This window comes from Dermacentor albipictus, chromosome 9 (genome assembly GCF_038994185.2).
Source record: "Dermacentor albipictus isolate Rhodes 1998 colony chromosome 9, USDA_Dalb.pri_finalv2, whole genome shotgun sequence".
Lineage (NCBI taxonomy): Eukaryota > Metazoa > Arthropoda > Arachnida > Ixodida > Ixodidae > Dermacentor > Dermacentor albipictus.
The window spans coordinates 132,658,661-132,682,338 of record NC_091829.1 but is presented as its reverse complement, the minus strand read 5'-3'; the positions used below and the strand labels follow the sequence as shown (position 1 = coordinate 132,682,338).

The 23,678-nt window shown below is 48.0% G+C and overlaps 1 protein-coding gene across 14 annotated transcripts in view; it reads right to left on the bottom strand.

Annotated features, from left to right (window-relative positions):
• The window catches only part of LOC135915563 (receptor-type tyrosine-protein phosphatase kappa-like), a 682,443-nt gene that overhangs the window by 259,891 nt on the left and 398,874 nt on the right, over positions 1 to 23,678 (bottom strand). For 12 of the 14 annotated variants that reach the window (XR_011508500.1, XM_065448678.2, XM_065448676.2 and 9 more), the window contains 2 exons: positions 21,800 to 21,935; positions 12,807 to 12,953 (listed from right to left, as the gene is read on the bottom strand). Coding sequence is in view for 13 of the 14 variants with exons in the window: in XM_065448678.2 (XP_065304750.2) it covers positions 12,807 to 12,953; positions 21,800 to 21,935 (283 nt within the window). In the remaining variant the exon portion in view is untranslated. The remainder of the gene's footprint in view (positions 1 to 12,806; positions 12,954 to 21,799; positions 21,936 to 23,678) is intronic. The other 2 variants (XM_070525416.1, XM_070525418.1) reach the window with 1 other exon arrangement.

Here is a 23,678-nt window from a genome sequence, read left to right as displayed (position 1 = left end):
AGGCACATGCCCAGATTAGGCGTCTCACTGAAGAAAACGCAAAACTCAAATCAGAAATCACTAGCGTACACGCAGAATTCGTAGCACTTAAAGATGAATTACTTGGAAGAAATAGCACTACCCATACACAAAACACTTCAACCCCACCCCCGGAGAAGCGGAAACGGGAAGAACAGCCAGCTCAAAAAGTCACTTCAAACCCGACACCGCAACGAGCAACCGCGCAGCCCACTGCACCGCAGGGAGTCATACCCGTCCAATATGCCACTCTCCAGAAGGTAGAAGAGGTAGTAGCAAAAGCTATTCAGAGCCTTCAGACATCCCTACAAGCTACCATGCAGCAACAACTCACAGCTATACAACAGTCAGCGGCACAACAACAACAATACGCAACTCAACAACAACACTCTAACACTCAGTTGGCGGAACGCATCATGAGGCTAGAGGAACGCATACTAGCACTGGAAGCTCGTCAGAGCCGGCGCCCCAAGAAAACAGCTCATCAGACCCTACCAGAATTGCCAGATTCTCTGGGCTCCCCAGAACCCCATCTTGTGCACGCATCACCACCCCTTGATAACCAAGATGGCTCCGCGTCAACATATATGCAGTAGGCGCGGGGGCTCCTCAGGCGAAACCACGGTGTGGCAGTGGAATTGCCGGGGCTACAAGAACAAGTATGGATCACTGATACAATACATCGCTACATCAACAAGACCACCCGAAATCATCGCACTGCAAGAAACGAACACACACGTCCGCCTACCCGGATACGTCACTTATGGCACCGATACAGGCAGCAGCCTTCACACCCTGGTCAGTAAGAAGCTAGTGGCCGTTCAACACCATCTCCAGCAATCCGACCCGCTTGCCATTCTGCTCGAAATTATCCCACAGGCAACAAAGAAGAAGAGTCCCATGTTTGTTCTAAACGTCTACTGTCGGCCGAAAAGCGCGCCATCGGTCCTCAAACTGGTTTTGGAGCAAGCCACGCACGCAGCACGCAACCATCCGCTTCTAATTGTGGGCGACTTCAATGCAGCCCACCCCCTCTGGGGTTATACGTACACCAACCCCAGGGGAAACATGCTTCACAAAGTTATTGAGGACATGGATCTCACACTCGTCACCGATCCAAAGAATAGCACGAGGCTCGGCACAAGTGTTCAAAGAGACACGAACCCCGACTTAACCCTCACCAGAAATATCCCCCAAGCTTGCTGGACCAATCTGGAGGAGTACCTAGGCAGCGACCACGCGCTGCTAGCCACCACTCTCCATGGGCTCGAATACAAAGCCAGGATAGGCACGGCTCGCCTCACGGATTGGACCAAGCTGCGGGAGATAAGAGAAGAAAGAGCTGCGAACGAACAGAGCCAACAGCTTCAGTCAATTAAGGACTGGATCACTCAGCTTCAGAAGGATGTGAAGGCGCACACCAAAATGCTTGAAACATCCACCACCACTCCAAGCATCGACGCTCGCTTGCTCCACATGTGGGAAGCCCGGCGTAGCCTGCTGAAGCGTTGGAAAAGGCAAAGATTAAATCGCAAGCTCAAGAGGCGAATAGCACTACTTACACAAGAGGCTGCGGAATACGCTACCACACTATGCCGAGAGAATTGGCTATCCCTCTGCGACAGCTTGAGAGGACGACTGAGTACTTCCAAGACGTGGAAGTTATTGAGGTATTTAATCAACCCGGCCAGCAGCAAAACGGAATCCCACCACAATATGGCCCGAGTAATTCACCAATTTCCTGGAAATGAGGCGGACCTCCTTTTGGCTCTCAAAGCCCAGTACTTCCCCACACAGCCATCGGAGCCTCTGCCACCCTACACCGGCACCCCTAACGAGCTCCTAGATGAGGACATTCGTCTACATGAGGTAACAGCGGCGATAATGGGCTTGAGACGCCACACAGCCCCGGGAATGGACCAAATTACCAATAAGGCACTCGTAAATCTTGACAGCCCCTCGCTACTAGAGCTTACCGCTCATCTTAATGAAGTATGGAGGAAAGGAAACCTTCCCGAGGACTGGAAAATAGCCGAGGTTCGTCTGATACCGAAGCCAGGCAAGCCACCAGCCATTGAGAACCTACGACCGATCTCCCTCACTTCGTGTGTAGGAAAGCTCCTAGAGCACATCGTTCTCAATCGGTTACAACCATTCCTGGAGGACTCGGGGAAACTACCAACAACGATGATAGGATTCCTTCCACACCTCTCAACTCAAGACATCCTACTTCAGCTGAAAGAGGAGGTGATTGTACCAGCGACACGGAACTCCCCCACGGCTATCCTCGCCTTAGATCTTAAAGGGGCGTTCGATAACGTCAAGCACACAGCAATCTTACAGAGGCTAAACGCGCTGGGCTGTGGGGCCAGGACGTACTCCTATATCAGAGATTTCCTCTCAGATAGAAAAGCCATCCTAAAGGTCGGGGACAAAGCCACAAACCCCTTCCTACTGGGCGGGCGCGGCACACCACAGGGCGCAGTGCTATCCCCTCTCCTTTTCAATATCGCCCTAATAGGCCTACCGCCGCTCCTCGATAACATCCCAGGGATCCGGCATGGCCTATATGCTGACGACATTACCATCTGGTCGTCCACAGGGTCCATCGGGGAAATGGAGAACCGCTTGCAGGAAGCTGCAGACGTGGTGAGCGACTATGCTAGGTCATGCGGGCTCAGCTGCGCCCCCCAAAAGTCGGAGCTACTCCTGGTCTCACCGCGAAAGAAGCACAGATGCGACTTGCCCACTATCAACATACAGCTGGAGGGACACACCATCGTTCCGTCTCGGAGCGTAAAGATATTGGGAATGGTTTTCCAGTCGGATCGCACCAATACAATATTAATTCAAAAGCTTAAGACTACAACAGCCCAAGTTACGCACATGATCCGGCGAATAACAACCAAGACAAGAGGCATGGGGGAGGCGGACACGCTTCGGCTTGTCCAAGCCTTCGTCGTGTCTCGAATAACTTACGCTATTCCGTACGCACTACTCAACGAGACGGAACTCAAGAAAATCAACACAATGATCAGAAAGGCATATAAGCAGGCGATGGGTCTGCCAATCAGTACGTCCACAGAACGCCTACTACGACTAGGTGTGCACAACACGGCCGAGGAGCTGATCGAGGCACATTTATCCAGTCAGAGAACAAGGCTGGCGATTACGGAAGCAGGGAGGTCCATTCTCTTACGTCTGGGGCTCTCTGCCCCTATGAGCCATCCGACGCCTCAGACTGTGAGCTTACCCCATGCCATCCGGAGAAAAATCACCGTACGTCCACTGCCTCGCAACATGCACCCAGTGCACCACGCAGAGCGAAGGGAGGCCCGCGCCCTGGCCATACACAAGCGATACGGAACTTTACCCTCTACAGCCTACACTGACGCGGCTTCTTACTCCAGACGCGCAGCCACAACAGCCACCGTAGTCGTCAACACAGAACATCGGAGCAGCATTTCGCTCACACGAAACAATCCCCTCCAAGCCGAGGAAGCGGCCATAGCCCTCGCTCTCTCCCAAACAGAGGTTGAAGTCATAGTGACAGACTCCCAACAGGCGTGCCGCAACTTTGCTAGCGGCAGAATTCATGCCACTACACTCCGGATCATCAATCAAAAGCCGCCAACGAGGTCAGTCATGATCATCTGGGCGCCAGCTCATCAAGGCATTCCTGGCAACGAGGTCGCCAACCACGTGGCTCGAGATCTGACCCACCGAGCCGACGCCGAGGAATCTGAACCCGAGCGCATGCACCCTCTAGTCTCTTACCAAGACATCACACAACACTACAAGCTAACCCGCAGAACATATGCACCCCCACACAAGTCACTACCTAGAGAGCAGGAGCGATTCCTCCGGGCTCTACAGGTCAATACATTCCCCCACCCAACCAGGAATCACCTCATAGACCCTACAAAATTCTCTCCGCAATGCCGCTTCTGCGCAGAGCCCGGGTCCCTCAGGCACATAGTAGGAGGTTGCAGAGCGGCACCATTAAATCATCCGAACCCTTACCCCACTAACGAGCTTTGGGAGAGAGCCTTGGCCAGCTCCGACCTCGAGGATCAGCAACGGCTGATTACGAGGGCCCAGGACGCGGCCCGAGCTCAAGGCATTCTGGACTGAGGACGCCTCTCCCTAGCTGCTTCACCTAATAAAAATGTTTATTCTCTCTCTCTCTCTCGTAATCAATGAAAGCTATATATAAGGGTTGGTTATATTCCGCATATTTCTCTATCACCTGATTGATAGTGTGAATATGATCTATTGTTGAGTAGCCTTTACGGAATCCTGCCTGGTCCTTTGCTTAACAGAAGTCTAAGGTGCTCCTGATCCTATTTACGATTACCTTAGTAAATAGTTTCTACGCAACGGACGGTAAGCTGATCGGCCTATAATTTTTCAGGTCTTTGGCGTCCCCTTTCTTATGGATTAGGATTATGTTAGTGTAATAAAGCGAACAGGCAGCATTCCAACAAGCAAAAGGATGACCGTTTATTTCACAGTGCACTTATATATATACAAGGGATCACATGCTCCGTACAAAAGAAATGCGCGCACTTGCTGCGCAGTGATATGCGACGTCACGCTATAACAGTTAGCGTTCTTTCAAGATACCGGTACGCTCGAGGTCTTGAGGCATTGCGTATACAGGGCGGCCAGTTTCTCTAGAACAATCTGTCCACCATCCTTCAACAAATCTGCTGTTACCTGATCCTCCCCAGCTGCCTTCCCCCTTTGTATATCTCCCAAGGCTTTCTTTACTTCTTCCGGCGTTACCTTTGGGATTTCGAATTCGTCTAGACTATTTTCTCTTCCATTATTGTCGCGGGTGCCACTGGTACTTTAAAATCTCTATAGAACCCCTCAGCCACTTGAACTATCTCATCCGTATTAGTAAAGATATTGCTGGCTTTGTCTCTTAAAGCATACATCTGATTCTTGCCAATTCCTAGTTTCTTCTTCACTGTTTAGGCTTCCTCCGTTTCTGAGAGCATGTTCAATTCTATCCATATTATACTTCCTTATGTCAGTGGTCTTACGCTTGTTGATTAACTTCGAAAGTTCTGCCAGTTCTATTCTAGCTGTAGGGATAGATGCTTTCATACATTGGCGTTTCTTGATCAGATCTTTCGTCTCCTGCGATAGTTTGCTGGTATCCTGCCTAACGGAGTTACCACCGACTTCCATTGCACACTCCTTAATGATGCCCGCAAGATTGTCGTTCATTGCTTCAACACTAAGGTCCTCTTCCTGTTCTGTAGCTTGATCTGGAATTCCTCTATTTTCCGTCTTACCTACAACTCATTATTCGGCTTCTTTTGTACCAGTTTCTTTCGTTCCCTCCTTAGGTTAGGCTAATTCGATTTCTTACCATCCTGTGGTCACTGCAGCGCCCCTTGCCGAGCACTTCCACATCTTGTATGATGCCAGGGTTAGCGCAGAGTATGAAGTCTATTTCATTTCTAGTCTCGCCGTTCGGGCTCCTCCACGTCCACTTTCGGCTATCCCGCTTGCGGAAGTAGGTATTCATTATCCGCATATTATTCTGTTCCGCAAACTCTACTAATAACTCTCCACTGCCATTCCTAGTGCCTATGCCATATTCCCCCACTGCCTTGTCTCCAGCCTGCTTCTTGCCTACCTTAGCATTAAAGTCGCCCATTAGTATAGTGTATTTAGTTTTCACTCTACCCATCGCCGATACCACGTCTTCATAGAAGCTCTCGACTTCCTGGTCATCATGACTGGATGTTGGGGCGTAGACCTGTACAATCTTCATTTTGTACCTCTTATAAGGTTTCGTTAATACTCTCGTTAACGCTATAGAATTCCTGTATGTTACCAGCTGTAATCTTATTAATCAGGAATCCGACTCATAGTTCTCTTCTCTCCGCTAAGCCCCTGTAGCACAGGACGTGCCCCCTTTTTAGCACTGCATATGCTCCTTTGGGCTCCTAACTTTACTGAGCCCTATTATATCCCATTTACTGCCCTCTAATTCCTCCAATAGCACTGCTAGAGTCGCCTCACTAGATAACGTTCTAGCGTTAAACGTTGCCAGGTTCATATTCCAATGGCGGCCTGTCCGGAGCCAGTGATTCTTAGCACCCTGGCTCCGGACAGGCCGCCATTGGAGTATGAACCTGGCAGTATTACGGAAAGGACGGCAAAGGACTACAAACGTGCTGATGGCAATTCAATATTAGATTTCTTGGAATTCTCGTTTGGCTAATTTGAGCACCACGCAAAAACAAAAAACTGTAGATGAGCTTTGGAATTAATTTAAGGATATAGTAAACCATTGTGTGGACCGATTTGTGCCAGCTCGAAAAAGAAAAGTCTAAACAACGCCGACCTTGGATTAACCGCGGCATCATTCACATAAAAAGAAAACTAAAGCGACTGCGTAAAAAGAAAAAGGGTGCGGACGAAATACCGAGACTTCGCGCAGAGTTGAGGCATACTCTGGCACTATCCAAAAACGAATTTTTTGAACAAACACTGACAGGGTTCCTAAAAAGTTCTCCACAAAAATTCTGGAGGTATCTCAGCAGTAGGAAAGATAAAATTGAAGAAATCGTAAATGACAACATAAAGTTAACAAAGCCTGCGGACATTGCCGAACACTTTAATTACTGTTTTCAATCTGTGTTTAGTAATAATAGAAACATGAATACAGACGAGCATTTACCATATATTACACGTTACCCAATGGAAAATCTAGAAATCAAACAAGAAGTGGTGTTCCAATTGCTGCTGAGTTTAGATGGAAAAAAGTCTAGTGGACCTGAAAGAATTTGTCCTGAATTTCTGAAACGCTATGCTGAATGGATGTCATACTACATACGCATTCTCTACCCTCAGACTGGCGCAGGGCCGTAGTTATACCAGTGCACAAAGGCGGTGATCGCACATTTGTAAGTAATTGCCGTCCTATAATAGAAACATGAATACAGACGAGCATTCACCATATATTACACGTTACCCAATGGAAAATCTGGAAATCAAACAAGAAGGAGTGTTCCAATTGCTGCTGAGTTTAGATGGAAAAAAGTTTAGTGGATTTGACAGAATTGGTCCTGAATTTCTGAAACGCTATGCTGAATGGATGTCATACCACATACGCATTCTCTACCCTCAGACTGGCGCAGGGCTGTAGTTATACCAGTGCACAAAGGCGGTGATCGCACATTTGTAAGTAATTGCCATCCTATTTGACTCACATGTATCAGTTTGAAACTTATAGCATATTTTACAATTTCTAGAAGTGAATAGTTTACTCATACCAGCATGGCTTCCGTACTGGACTATCTACCGTTACACAATTAATTGAAGTAGTTCGTGATCTCGCTGCCGCCTTAGATGAGAAGCACCGGATTGACGTCATTTGAATAGATTTTGCGAAAGCCTTCGATAAGGTTCCGCATAATAAGCTGATCTTTAAACTGAGATAAATAGGTGTCGATGTAAGATTAGTGCTATGAATAAAAAAATATTTAAGTGATCGTAAACAGACTGTGTGTTTAGATTGCAGCCTGTCGAGTCCACTCCAAGTGCTTTCAGGTGTTCCTCAGGGGTCAGTCTTGGGCACATTGTTATTTCTTATATATATAAACGATAACTCTTCTGTTGTTGAAGAACCGGTAAAAATGAAACTTTTTGCAGATGATTACCTAATTTATTCTACCCTAACCAATGTTCAGGATCAACTCAGAATTAGTCGTTGTTTAGAAAAATTCAGCAGGTGGTGTAAATTATGGGGTATGCATATAAACTACATTAAATCAACATACACACATATGACTAAGAAAGTAAACGCTCTGCCTTTTAACTATTACATTGATGGTAATTTGTTAGTTCGTGCTAACCAGTTTAAATATTTAGGTGTTACTGTTACGCATAAGCTGACATGGCATACGCACATAGAAAATGTGTGCTCGAAGGCGAATAATAGATTAGGTTTCTTAAGGCAAAAACTAGGTCAAGCTTCGCGAGATGTAACGCTGATAGCTTATAAAACTTTTGTTAGACCTTTACTTGAATATGCCTCAGTCATCTGGAGCCCTCATCAGAAAGAAATGACTACAAAGTTAGAAAAAGTTCAACGTCGTGCCGCGTGCTTCATATGCTCAAAGTGCCGCCGTTTAGATTCCGTTACACTTATGTTGCAGTCTTGTAAACTGGAAACACTAGAAGTACGAAGGCAAAAAAATCGTCTGAATGTGTTTTTTGGAATACTACATGGACATTTAAAAATCAACAAAGATGAGTATGTGCAGCTGCCAGGAAAACGAAGCAGTCGTGTTAATCATCAATATGTTTTACGCCCATACATTGCTCACTGTGATGTGTTCTGCTTTTCTTTTTTCCCTGCCGCGATTGAACTCTGGAACGCGATACCAATCTTTGTGGCAGATGCCACTGATGTTTGTGAATTTGAAAAATTGTTAAACATGTATTTTTGTGATTCCGCTGCCGCTTGATGCACCTGTATATATGATGTGCCTGTATTTAAACCCTCCCTGTAAGAACCCTCACCAGATGGTTGACATTATGAATAAATAAATAAATAAGTAAGCCAACAGATTGGTTTCCGGAGGTGCCACTTTTAATTTATGCCTAAGCAGACCAAGTTTTCTTAACGCTCAAGCACACCTAGTAGAGATATGTTTGTTCCAGGAAAGATCATGCGTTATGATATCCCCCAGGTACCTATATTCCTCGACTTCGGATAAAGGTTGAGATGCAACATCATGAGTAAACGGTAAAGGGTGCTTTTTTTTAGTAATTCTTATAGAAACTGTTTTATTAATGTTAGCTCCATGTTCGATTGCTGGCACCAAGAATGAATGCTCTGAAGAGTAGAATTTAAGAGAACTTGATCTCCGTGGCATTTAATTTCATTAAATAAAACACTATCATCAGCAAATAATCGTAATTGAATGGTGTGAGCGATTGCTTCCACAATATCATTACTGTATATTAAAAATAACAAGGGGCCAAGCACACTGCCCTGAGGAACGCAAGAACTGACACTTCATCTGAAGGGCATTCGCTTATGCTGACGAATTGTGTGCGCTTAGTTAAGTATGCAGATATCCAGCTAACTAATTATGGCAGCACTTTTATGATTTCAAACTTCTCAATTAGCTTATGGTGACAAACAAGATCAAATGGTTTTCTGTAATCCAGGAATATAACATGAATCTGACCAGGTTTATCAAGAATACTAGCAAAGCTGTGGATAACTGAAGCCAACTGAGTGACGGTGGAAAACCCTTTCCTAAAGCCATGCTGTACTGGTGTGAGGATGCTGTTGTCACATAAGAATTCTTTTGTCTGCTTAGCTATAATATGTTTGAATAGTTTGCAGCAAAATGAAGTAAGGGAAATCGGTCGATAGTTCGTTATTAATGTCGCTTCGCCTTTCTTTACCACCGGTAACACCCGAGCCGATCGCCAATCTTTGGGATGGGTGGCGGAAGATAAAGATACACTAAAAATGCGCACTAGAAAACGCGCAATCATCTCTGCATCGTGGCGCAAAAAGGAATTTGGGATGTTATCCGGTCTTGGTGATTATCTTATATTAAAATTTAGCAGCATAGAAACCACACCTGTCGTCGATATAACAGCAGGGTGAACACATCAAGGGGTACGGCTGAAGGGTACATGATTCGAGACACTTGAAAATACGCTGTGAAAAAAAATTATTAACGTGTTCCGCTATACATCGCTTCTCAGTAACAGTTACACCGTTGTGCACAATGCAATTAACGGGTCTCTTTGTGATAGCTAGATGGTTACAGATTTTTTCTGGTGCACTGCGCATAAAGCTAGGCAAGGTATATTGAAAATACTGTTGCTTAGCCTTGAATACAGCCTGATTCAAGGCCTCTCGAATGTTCTGGATTTCAGTGCAATGGGCCTGCCGTCGCTTTAGCCTTTTTAGTTTTCGCTTAAGTTGAAGTACTTATCGTGTAATCCACGGAGTTCGCTTGGACTCCTTTTTTACTTTGTTTCAAATAAAGTTATCGGGACACAAATGGCACATTTCTTTGAACTTATTCCAGAGCACCACAACGTCATATTCATCAAATTCGCTCAGCCTGTGATCTAAGTTGTCCAAAACACTTTCATCTCTGGTACGGGAAATGTCCTTCACAATCACTGTTTTATCAAGGGCAGTATCGCAACGTTCCATGGAACATGAAAAGTAGACAAGTTCATGATCCGAAATACCTTGTTCTACAGAGGTGACAAAATTTTCAATAGAGCGACTAGTAAAAATAAAATCAAGCATAGTTGCACTATGTCCTTGTAACTGCGTCAGCTGTGTCACAATTTCTTGTAAGTTATTAGTTAGCGTAATATCCATCAAGCAATCGACATTCTGATCGTAACTTTAAGCAGCATAATCCCAGTTAACATCCATCATATCGAAGTCACCAACGAGAAGTATTTTATCCTGAGAAGAAGTTGACATATGCTCATAAAGGTCATTTAGGAACTGGGTAGGTGACTCAGGCGCGTGATAAACAGCGAATGATAGAAAGGATCGCCCCCAACAGCGAAGGTTTAGGCAGATACTTTCGTTATTTCAATCTACCACTTAGTACAACGTACCATCCTCAAAGTAATGGTTTTACCGAACGCCTGAACCGCACATTAACTGAAATGCTAGCAACGTATGTTTCATCTGATCATCGCGACTGGGACACTGCTCTACCATTTGTCACGTTCGCTTAGAAACACCACAGCTGGCTACACACCCTATTATCTCTTCTTCGGCCGTGAACCGACTTTGCCTTTCGAGACTTCATTTCGACCACGCTCGACTCGCCGACAGAATACACAGCGACCCAAGCACGCCGGATTGCCCGCATTCGTCTTTTTCCTTAAAGATAAGCCAGAAGTGCCGTTACGACCAGCGCCATCACGGTGTGGACAACGAAGCAGCTGCTTTTATGCTAGTATGGCTTCCAACTCGGCGTGTTGGTCTTTCGGAGAAACACCGCTCGTGATACTACGGTCCTTACCGCATCCTCCACCAGGTGACCCCTGTCACATATGAAAAGTCTGCATTGTATGGCACCATGCCGCCACCTTTCTCTGACATCATTGACGTCAGCCGTCTCAAAACGTACCTTTCTCGGATCGATGAACCGCGCCAATAAGTGCTTTTTTCGACAGGGGTGATGTCACAGTCTGTAATGTGGGAAGAAGAGGATGCTGATGGTGGCCTTGTTGAAGACGAAGAAACGTTTAGGTTTTAGTTACTGCTCTACGCTTGTTGCTCCGCCATTAAAAGCCATCTGTGAGTAGCCACAGGCTTCTTCCTTCCCGTAAGATTATGCAAAACAAAACTCAACTCTTTTTTATAGCTGAGGACTGCCCGTTATGAAAAGAATAGAGGTCGACCGATGGCGCTGTCTGCTCGGAGCGGCGACGATTGATTTCATTGCACATACACAACAATTTCCGTGGCTGTGTGACGCTGCCGAGCCCTTTCGGGGCGTGTATGACGCAGCTCTGCCAAATCCTCTTCAATGAGCATTCGTGTTGCCGGCATCTCTTACGGCCCCGTGCACGCAGTCGTAATCGTCGAAAAGCCACCGCAAGCGAGGGATCCCAGCTGACCAATCGGATACGCCTTCACCCCTCTCCTCACCCACTTCGCTAGCAGGGCAACCACTTCTCGCCTTCAGTCAGGTCTACTTTCAGCCACGTGCTGTGGGGCCTCGGTCTTAATATGTACTCCAATGCGTGTATTTAATTTAAAATAAAGATCCCTCTCTCTCTCTCGGTGCACAAAAAATAGCTAAGAAGATTTCGTCGCAGTAAGAAATTCTACTCAATTGAAATCGAACAAGAGTAACCTTGTATAAACGATATCATTTTATTGGGACATTGCAACTACCTGGCGCATCAGCGACCGCGCTGATGTCGCGGGTACGTAAACTTGATGTCAGAATGGAAGAACTTTACCTTACAATGCCCCTGAATAGTTAAGTTAGAAGGGCGGAGTCGGTATTCTTTGTTCGCCGCGTGATCAAAAACATCGTATCATGATAATTTGGTCGCAGAATTCTATCATCGAAATATTAAACCAACGTAAAAGTTGTACGCGTCTATTTATTCAACTACTCGCGGGAAATACGCGCTATCATAATATTAAGCTATTTCGACGCAGTGAATTTTGAACTAAAAAAGATGGATGGCCTTGAACGTGTAGGAAACGTAACTGAAAGACTGTGTCTAGGGCGATTTGGGATTGACAATGGACTGTATGAACCGTATCATATTTTGCGAGAGCCAGGCTGGGGTGAAGGCGTTGGATCGACGTCAACTATAGAAATTGAATCACCTTGCAAGCTTTGTCATCAATTATTATCATCATTATCATAGTACTTATCATCACAATAGTCATAACCAGCACGGCTGTCATAACAAATTATCTGGTTCATCACCATCAGTCATCTTCACCAGCTCTGTCGCGTTTTGAGACTGCACAATCTTGTGATCAGCCCTCGAATGAGGCTAGAAGCAGACGTGACATACAGGGAAAAGTGACGGCACCTCACCGAGGAAGACATGCACATTGAAAGACGGCTTGTTTAAATGCTTCCATTAGCAGCCGAAGAAAAAATCCGCGGGCTATCTTTAGGCGGATGAGAGAACTATGCTTCCATTATAAAGTTGGAATGCCGTGTGCCATGTCTCGCGCCAGCATGTTCTCGCATAACAAGCCGCGCGCGTGCGTGCGTGCGCCGTACCTCGTACTGCCGTTCCAGGTCCGTCGTTCCGCCGCTCTTTTCCAACTGGAGGCGGCTGAAGTAAGTGGCCAGACTGCCTCGGGGCTGCCTCGTCGGTTCACCGAACAGCCGCTCCAGAAGCGCCGCGTGCACAAACTCGTACTGCTCCTGAAGGAAACGTTTTTTTTTTCTTTTACAGAGCTGCCGTCGTCTGTCTGCAAGGAGTTTTCCCGAAGTCCCCACAAATCGCTCTATAGAAAACCACAATGAATCCGCAGAAACTGAGTACTGCATTTTCCTCCTCCTCCTCCTCCTCCTCCTCCTCCTCCTCCTCCTCTACCACCACCACCACCACCACCACCATCACCACCACCGCCACCACCACCACCAGCAGCAGCAGCAGCAGCAGCAGCAGCAGCAGCGGCAGCGGCAGCAGCAGCAGGCGACAGTAAGCACACGCACCGCATTATTTCCTCAAGACTGCCCAGCAATCCGCTACCCCGATCAACGCTACTGCGTGTGCGTTGCTACATGCTGTGGGCTGCCGCTCAACGCAACAGTACCTGCCTCGCCCTGCTTGCTATAGTAGTCGCTTCTGGTTGCTCTTCCCGAGGCGACAACACATGCTCGCAGATACGACGGCGGTTGTTGCGGGACTTGGACGACATTTTCGGCGTGTCGACCAGTAAGCGCTCGCACCGCATTATTTCGTGAAGACTGTCACAGCAATCCGCTACCCCGATCAACGCCACTGCGTGTGCGTTGCTACATGCTGTGGGCTGCCGCTCAACGCAACAGTACCTGCCTCGCCCTGCTTGCTATAGTAGTCGCTTCTGGCTGCTCTCCCCGAGGCGACAACACATGCTCGCAGATACGACAGCGGCTGCTGCGGGACTTAAAATATACGATACAATATGCCTTTTTTTCCATAAACGTACAATTTATGGAGGATTTAGGGAAAACGTTGCTCGCAGCGACTTGACGGGCCTTAAACCCGGTCTGAAGGCAGCAGCAGAAGGCACAGGCACTGATTCAGGACCGAAAAAAACAATACATAAGCAAAAACAAATGATAAGCTGGCTTAGGGATTATGCCATCAAACAAAAATGCAATGTAAAAGAAACATTAAAAACCATAAAAAACTACGCAATCCACAGTGTACACTAGAACAACAAAAGCAGTGATGGAATCGTTAACAGAGTCATTATTGTAAGGAAATAAGACATGATTAAGCCGTTGACAGAGGCTAATATCAAACGCAGATATGTGACGACCGTCTACATCAGAAACAATCACAAACAACAAATTTATTCGTATTGAAAAATCACTGAAATGTTCATATACATCAAGGAGGACTTCTTGGGCATGTTGGTGCTTAGATTTCCTAGGTATACGTTGTGGCGCAAAATATATTCACACTGCCTTCCTTGTCTTCCATTGTCACTGTGTTCCTTTATTTTGCCCGTTTTCAAGAAATGTATTTTGCGCCACAAAGTATACCTAGCTCATATACGGTATATGAGATACAGGGCAAAAAGTGACATCTATGTTAATAAATTTAAGCGTGTTTAACAGGCGTGGTGAGCGATGGTGCAACATTTGAAGAGCACATTTAGTGCGAGGGTGCGGCACATACCAGTGTTCAGGTGACCGTGTACTGTACTCTGTTCTGTTTCAAATTTATTGCGCTAACGACGTGATGCAGGACTGGCTTTGTTTTGCTTCGTTAGGATAGGCTAGTAACATCATGAACTCTACCAGAGAATGCAATGTGAGTAATTTCAACTCTTTGAATAGAGGTGCAGTGTGACCGTCTACTGTAGCATTACAGATGCTACGTATTACCTTTTTTGAAGCAAGAATAACCGGTTTATGTTTGTAGCAGAAGTCGTACTCCACACGAGACAGCAGTAGTGCAAGTGACTCAGGTATGGAGTGTTGTACAAAATAAGTTTGACCTTGCCTGGCAGCGGTCTTAAACTGAAGAGCGCCCCAGCGACTTGCGCAAGTTTTCCTCCAAGGAAGTCGATGCGATCAGTCGATAAGGCTGTCAAAAAAGACACCTAGCATCTTTGCAGACTGAACAAGCTCAATTCTTGAAGAACCTATTATAATGCCGGTCTCTAAGTTGACGCCTTTCTTTTTTTGGTTGAAATAAAATTGCTTTTGTTTTGTCGGTGTTAATTTTTAAGCCATTTTCCTGTGACCATCTCTGTATTTTTTCAATGACAGAGTTTGTAGTTGAAAGCAGCCTTTCAATGTTGTTCGATGAAAAAAGCACCGTAGTATCGTCTGCATAGATGATGTATTTAGGTTCACTATCGACAAGAACAAGGTCATTTACCTATATATTGCAAAGCAGGGGGCCCAATGTGCTCTCTTGGGGAACACCAACTGTTACTTGCTTGAACTGTGAGCAGATGTCATTAATTTCAACAAGTTCATTCCGCTGAAATAAATAAGATTTCACTAAATCCAATGCAATACCACGAATACCGTAGTATTCTAGCTTCTTTAACAAAGGTTCCCGGCTAATAGAGTCAAACGCTTTACTAAAGTCGATACGAAACCCGAGTGTGAGCAGCTTGTTTTCAAAATTTCACAATATTAGTTGCTTTTCTGTTAGTAACGCGAGCTAGGTGGACCGTCCCTTTCGGAACTCATATTGACAGATAGTGAACAGGTTATGTTTTTCAGGGAAATCTCAAATACGCCGAAATATTACTTTTTCAAGACTTTTGAATATACTGCAAGTATAGACCGTTTCATCGGGCGAGGAGGATAGGGCGCGCGGAGAGCCTTTCCTCCTCTCTGGCTTGGGCGATCCGGCGCGGCGCTGCTTGAAAGTATTGCTGTCCCATGCTGTGGAACGATTTCGAGATGTTTTAGATCGTACTTTGTGAAATCTACGCCATGTTCGTTCATATAAGGTCGTCAGGGAAGCCTTTCGGTGCATCGGTAACCACTGTAGGCAGAAATATGTCTTGGGGGCGTAAAAATGTGACGCGCATAATCAGCCGCGGTGTACGCGCATTATCAGTCGCAATGTGTGTATGTGTTGTTCATTACTTTGCTTATATCGATTTTAATTCAACAAAGAAAACCGGCGTCTCTGTATCACCAGCATTAAATTGTAAATCAGCTCGCTGTCTGATGGATTGGCGTAGGGAGTAAAATATAAAACATAGGAGCGCATGCTCGTGCACGGCCAACCTAAGGCAACCACGAGACAGCTGAGCGGCAGGCGCTATCAAATATGTGAGGTACACTGGCATCGTTCTCACACATTTCAAGTCTAGTATGCTTGAAATTATGTCTACGCTAGCCTTGCTGCATGAGGTCCATGGCGCTGCTCAACACAGCGATCACTGCGCTTGGTGAGCCAGCACGATACATATATAAGGTCTGTGCTTCGGCATTGGCTTTTTGGCCTGCATACAGACGTAATATATATGGCTCGCATGAAAAGAATGCGATGGCTATTTTTGAGCGCAAGATTTCCGTAATAAGTGTCAGTGCGTGGTAGAGAAATGAACGAACAAAACCGAAAAAAAAATCGGTTATCATCCTCTTTCTCTAAAAAGCGAGAAAACGGACTAACGCCGCACAACGTTTATAAATATATACCCGCTGATGCCGTATGCTTGGACCATGCGCTATAAAGAACAGAGATATCTGTAATCCAGCATCTACTTCTGCTTAGGACGCTCGCGCAGTTCGTAAACGGTCGCTTTGCTGGACAAGCTTAATTCAGACTGTAAGGTATGCTGCTATTACGAACCAAAACTATTTTATTCATGGGTGGAAACCTCATCCATCCAACCAAGTAGTCACGCAATGTAACCTGCAGCGAACAGTTTGAACGCTTGTCAATAACAGCACAGCTCCTATCGTAGCAGAACGATCGTCGCGTATGTTTTATGGCTCCTAAACCACAGCTTAGAAATAAAGGATAATACTGCAATAAGGCCACATTAGTTATTGGAACATTCAGAAACACACAGTTGATCTCCGAGGCTGATTATAGGCTCAAATATGTGCGCACATATCACGCTGCGTGTTCCGTCCACGTCAACGACAGCAGAAATTCCGGCCATGATGCCTTAAACCACTTCAGCACGTCTCACAGAACCGTTTACCACGTAGAAGACGCACGTCATACTGAACAGACCGTACGACTGCGAAAACAAACGCCAGAACCTACCGGAGAGCGCATACCTGCCATGCAAAAGACCGCTTTCACCCAAGCCAGTATGGCGCTGCTCATAGGCGCCTACGAAAAAATGGTCTATAGAAATGGGTCTGTAATTGGATACTTGCACGACGTCTGCGTGTGTCGACCAGTGAGCACACGCACTGCATTATTTCGGCAAGACTGCCACAGCAATCCGCTATCCCCGATCAACGCTACTGCGTGGGTGTTGCTACTTGCTGTGGGCTGCCGGTCAAGGCGACAGTACCTGCCTCGCCCCTCTGCTCGCTATAGTATAGTCGCTTCTGGCTGCTCTTTCCCAGGCGACAACACATGCTGGCAGATACGACGGGACTTGGACGGGATTTGGACGACGTTCTCGGCGTGTCGACCAGTAAGCACTCGCACCGCATTATGTCGCCACGACTGCTACAGCACTCCCCTACACACGATAAACGCTACTGCGTTGCTAATTGCTGCGGGCTGCCGCTCAACGCAACAGTGTGTGCCTCGTCCCCCAGCTCGCGTCGGGATCGGCCCTCGTATGGGTAGTGCATAGCGCCTTCTTTTACCTCCGTCACGGGTCGGACCAGCATTGCGCAATCTTCGGGATCGGTGCAGGTATTGGAGAGCACTAAACGCCTGCTTCACCTCCGCCGCGGGTTGGGCCGGTATTGTAGTACGATCGCGATCGGCGCACTTATGGGGAGTGCTTAACCACTGCTTAACCTCCGCCACGGGTCGGCACGGCGTTGCAGTAACTTCGCGATAGGCCCACGAGTGGGCAGTGCATAACGCCTGCTTCACCTCCTCCGCGGATCTAACGGTCATCGCACTGTCCTCGGGATCAGCGCACGTATGGGGAGTGCTTAACGCCTGCATCGCCTCCGCCGCGGGTGGGGCCGGTATTGCACAAACTTCGGGATCGGCCCACAAATGGGGAGTGCTTAACGGCTGCTTCACCTCCGCCGCTCATTATCTTCGGAATCGGCCCACGTATGGGGAGTGAATACGCCTGCTTCACTTCGGCGCGGGTCTAAGCGGCATTGCACTATCTTCGAAACCGGCCCAAGTATGGGGATTGCTTACCAGCTGCTTCACCTCCGCCACTGCATTAACTTCGGGATCGATCCGCATATGGGGAGTGCTTAAAGCCTGCTTCATCTACGCCGCGGGTCAGCATGGCATTGGACCATCTTCGGGATCAGCGCACGTATGGCATCTGCTTAACGCCTGCTTCACCTCCACCGCGGGTCAGGCCGGTATTGCAGTATCGTCAGGATCGGCGCACCTATAGGGAGTGCTTAACGACTGCTTCAACTCCGCCACTGCATTAGCTTCGGGATTGGCCAACGTATGGGGAGTGCTTAACGACTGCTTCACCTCCGCCACTGCATTATCTTTGGGATCGGCCAACGTATGGGGAGTGCTAAACGCCTGTTTCACCTTCGCCGCAGGTCGGCCCGGCATTTCACTATCGTCGGGATCGGCGCACGTATGGAGAGTGCTAAACGCCGGCTTCCCCTCCGGCGCTGGTCGGACCGGCGTTGCACTATCTTCGCGATCAGCGCACGTATGGGTGTGCTTAACGCCTGATTCACCTCCGCCACTGCATTAGCTTGGGGATAGGCCCACGTATGGGGAATGCTTAACGCCTGCTTCACCTCCGCCGCGGGTCGCCCGTATATTCTACCATCCTCGGGATCGCCCCACTTAGGGGGAGTGCTTCACGACTGCTTCACCTCCGCCACTGCATTGTCTTAGAGATCGGCCCGCGTATCGCGACTGCTTAACGCCGGCTTCCCCTCCGCCGCAAATCGGATCAGCATTGTACTATTGTCGGGATCGGCGCATGTATGGAGAGTGCTAAACGCTTGCTTCACTTCCGGCGTGGGTCAGGCCGATATTGCACTATCGTCGGAGTCGGCGCTCCCATGGGGATTGCTTAACGCCTGCTTCACTTGCGCTGCGGGTCGGCCCGGCATTGCACTATCGTCGGGAAGGGCGCACGTAAGGAGAGTTCTAAACGCCTCCTTCACCTCCGCCGCGGGTGGGGCTGCTAATCTACCACCTTTGGGATCGGCTCAAAGATGGGGAGTGCGTAACGCCTCCTTCACCTTGGCAGTGGGCCGGACCAGCATTGCACACCCTCGGGATAGTGCAATGCTACGAATGGGCAGTGCTTAACGCCTGCTTCACCTTCGCCACTGCATTCTCTTCGGGATCGGCACACGTATGGGGAGAGCTTAACGCCTGCTTCAGCTCCGCCACTCATTATCTTCGGGATCAATCCGCGTAAATGGAGTGCTTAAAGCCTGCATCACCTCCGCCATGGGTCGGGCCACTATTGCAATATCGTTGGGATCGGCGCAGTTATGGGGAGTGCTAAACGCCTGCTTCACCTCCGCCGCGGTTCGGGCCAGTATTCCACTATCGTCGGAATCGTCGCACGTATAGGGAGTGCTTAACGACTGCGTCACCTCCGCCGCCGGTCGGGTGGGTATTGCACCATAGTCGCGATCGGCGCACGTTTGGAGAGTGCTAAACACCTGCTTCACTTCCGCCATGGATCGCACCGTCATTGCACTATCTTTACGATCGGTGGACGTATGGGGAGTGCTTAAGGCCTGCTTCGCCTCCACGGCGGGTCGGGCTGGTATTGCACTATAGTCTGTGCCAGCGCACGTACGGAGAGTGCTAACCGCCTGCTTCACCTCCACCGCGGGTCGCATCGCACTATCGTCGGGATCGGCTCACGTATGGCAAGTGCTAAACGCCTGCTTCACCTTCCCGGCGGGTCGTCCCGGTATTGCACCATCATCGGAATCGGCACACCTATGCGAAGTGCTTAAAGCCTGCTTCACCTCCGCCGCTAGTCGGCCCTGCATTGCAGTATTGTCGGGATCGGCGCACGTATGGCAAGTGCTACACACCTGCTTCACTTTCGACGCGGGTCGGGCTGGTATTCAACCATTTCGGTATTAGCCCACGTATGAGGAGTGCGTAACGCCTCTCCACCTCCGCCGCTGGTCGGACCGGTATTCCACTATCTACGGGATCGGCCCACGTATGGCAAGTGCTTAACGCCTGCTTCAACTCCACCGAGGGTCCGCCCGGCATTGCACTATCTTCGGGATCAGCGCATCTAAGGGGAGTGCTCAACGACTGCTTAACCTCCGCCGCGGGTTGCGCCGGTATTACCCTATCTTCGGCATCGGCCCACGTGTGGGGAGGAGTGCTTAACGCCTGCTTCAACTCCGCCGTGGGTCGGCACGGCGTTGCACTCTCTTCGGGATAGGCCCATGAATGGGCAGTGCTTAACGCCTGTTTCACCTCCGCCGCGGAGCGGACCGTCTTTGCATTATCTTCAGGATCAGCGCAAGTATGAGGTGTGCTTAACGCCCGCTTCACCTCCGCCGCGGGTCGGGCCAGTATGGTCAATCTTCGGGATCGACCCACGTATGGGAGATGCTTAACGCCTGAGTGACCTCCGCCGAGGGTCGGCCTGGTATTGCACTATCGTCGGGATCGGCGCACGTTTCGGGAGTGCTTAACGCCTGCTTCACCTCCGCAACTGCATTCTGTTAGGGGTCGGCCCACGTATCGGGAGCGCTTAACGCCTGCTTCGCCTTCGCCGCGGGTCTGGCCGGTAGTGCAGTATCGTCGGTATCAGCGGGATGAATGTAAACCCTAGTTTCCTTATCATTCATCCCAGTCGAAATTTGCTTAAAGAGCAATAGCTGGACAGTGCTTAGATAACACCCTAAAGAAATCTGGCTTTCATTTTATGGCAAGAAGTTTCGAAAGGCATGTGACATTGCTTTTTTCGGCAGGGTATCCTGACAGTGGTCTAGTATCTATCGCTGAGGCGAAGTTGAAAAAAGGCACAAAAATAAAATATGCTTTCTAGAGGCAAATAGATTACCCATTGTAGTAATTTGGTACATGCGGAATTCCTCGCGCGACCTAAAATGACATAAAATCGTAGGAATATCAGAGTATTGCTATGGGGCCCTGAGAAGCTAGGGTAGCTTTCCCAAAGACTAATGTTTTGCAGAAAAAAGAAAGGACCGTGCCTTCTCAAACATCGTGATCCTTTTGTAACTTGTGTGTCTGGCGTGGTATAATGAATTCGCTTATCGTGTGGTTCCAGTAATGAAAAGTCAGACTGGAAGTTGTCTGAATGAACGAGAACACAGGACGAAGGTGGAGAATTACCGCGATGGGGAATCTTTCTGTGCATTGTCACGACAGTGCAATACAGAACAAGAAGCCGTGTAAACCCTTGTTCAACATCTGTAGGGCAGTAGCCAAAAATACGAATCCGGACGTTAGGTAGATTATTGAAGGAGATTGCATTAGAAGGCAGGCTTATCATGTGTCAACGCACGTTCTGTTTTTCTGTCGTCCAAAGAAACAAATTTTCTGAGCATGGTCAACTGATGTGGGCATTTTGGTCTTGTGACGTCATGAAAGAAAGTGTTCAAATAATGCAGGTCTGTAAGCACACGGCCAGTTGGATGTAAGCGCTTGTGTTGTCTGGTCCTGAACTTGGCCTTGTTTGTGCGCGCTTGAGTTATCAACTAGCCCAAAAGTCGGTGCTCTTGAGTTTATGCTGTGCATCTTAAGCAAACCACCCCGCGAGCGCTCACCAACTCTCTAGTCCTTTTCAATGGAGCCACAAGCGGCGGAATCATTTTCTCTGGCATTCTTAATACTATAACATGTACTTGACGCAGGAAAGTGCTCTTCGAGAAAGTGAAGACAGCGCTTGCGGAGAACCTCTATGCTGCAGCGCGCATGTACGCAGTGTGAGCCGTACCGCCGTCTCGACGAGGTTGACTCTCTGCTGGCGCAGCTTGTACAGCAGGCCCATAACGTCGACACGCTTCTCGGCCCGCACCATGTCGAGCGCCGCCTCCATCAGGACGATGGTGCCCGTGCGGCCGACGCCAGCGCTGCGAAGCGAGACACATGCGACAGAGATGGCTGGACACGCGCTCGCTTTTGGAATACGCGGCCTTGAGTCTCGCGTCAGCTGAACTGTGCCCGTCGGTTAGAAGCTTTTGCGCGTTTCCTTGGCCTGCGCTTATGAACACGTTTTCATGCGTCAACGATCTCAAAGATGTAAAAGAAGCTATTATACCTACATGCCTGCGTTCAACTGTACGGCTATTTAAAAAAATGTTGTTTATATAGCACCATGTCAAACGCAGGTTTATTAACTTACTGTCTGATTATCGGCACTTACGCCCACCCACAGCCACCTTTCGCTACACGTTTAACTGGTTCGTCAGATTTTGTTCACTGTGTGGACACGAGCAACCTATGCAAACTTGCCTGCGGCCTACAGTATACGCTCGCGTTGCGAACTGCCACACCAGGCTACACTTATGCAGTAAGGGCAGCAGACCTGATTCTGGTTCACCCTAGTACCAACCACCAGCGATTTCATTTACAGGTAAGGCTGAGCTGATCCGCTCCAGCTTGCCGCTGTGGAATAGGGAAGAGGGGAGCACATAGCGATCGCAAGAAGAGCACTAGACGCCTACACAGCCTTTCCACAGCTTAAGTGGAAGCTTGCTATTTAGGACTACAACATTGTTCTCCGGTTCACGATAAATATAGGCACGCAAATTCCTCTTGCAGTTCCTGCGCTTCGGCATAGCTCGGGTGTGCAGGCTGGAGGTACGCGCAATTTTCCGATGTCGGCGTCTAAAAGACGGGAACGATTTTTTACCAAGGACGAAGTGCGTGTCCGCAGCAAAAAACTACTCGGAACGTTGGGATAGAATGGCGAGCCTAGCAAGAACCGAGGTAACATTTACTTCCCGGAAGCACCAGAAGTCAAAGCTCATGGGAGCATCTGTGGAGATAAGCAAGGGACGCTTAGAGTATCGGTAGAAGAAAGGAAGGCAAAAGATCGATAGAGCTGGCGTAGTTACAGGCATAGGTAACTTTAGAGGAGTTCTAGCACAGGTAGCTAGGGATTGCAATACATATAGTAACTGCTGATAAGCTCACGCATGAACAACGACTATTTTTTGTCTCTACATTTTATTTCGTTTCACTTCATTTCTTTTCTCCTTCAATATCCGGATGTATTCATAAGACGGCGGGATGGGGGGGGCGAGACAAGGGGCTTAATTTGAGGTGAATATGTCAGAACCAACAAAGAGAACTTCAAATATAGAAAGAAACAACCTGCAAAAAGTGCAACATTGTGTCGGATGGTAAACAAAACAAATAACAAAGATCAGATTTGGGGTGAAGTCACGGACGAGCATGTTCCGGGAGATTTAGCAAGACATGGTTAGTTAACGTTTCCCGAAAACTTTGGCAGTGAGGGCATAAAACTTTCTGCGAGACTGTTCCAATGTTCCACGCAACGAGCTATGGAAAGAAGAATGATAGGTGTAACGTTAAGGGATAAGAAAAGAGCCGATTGGGTGAGGGAACAAACGCGAGTTAATGACATCTTAGTCGAAATCAAGAAAAACAAATGGGCATGGGCAGGACATGTAATGAGAAGGGAAGACAACCGATGGTCATTAAAGGTTACGGACTGGATTCCAAGGGAAGGGAAGCGTAGCAGGGGACGGTAGAAAAGAAGTTAGGTGGGCGGATGAGATTAAGAAGTTTGCAGGGACGGCATGGCCACAATTAGTACATGACCGGGGTTGTTGGAGAAATATGGGAGA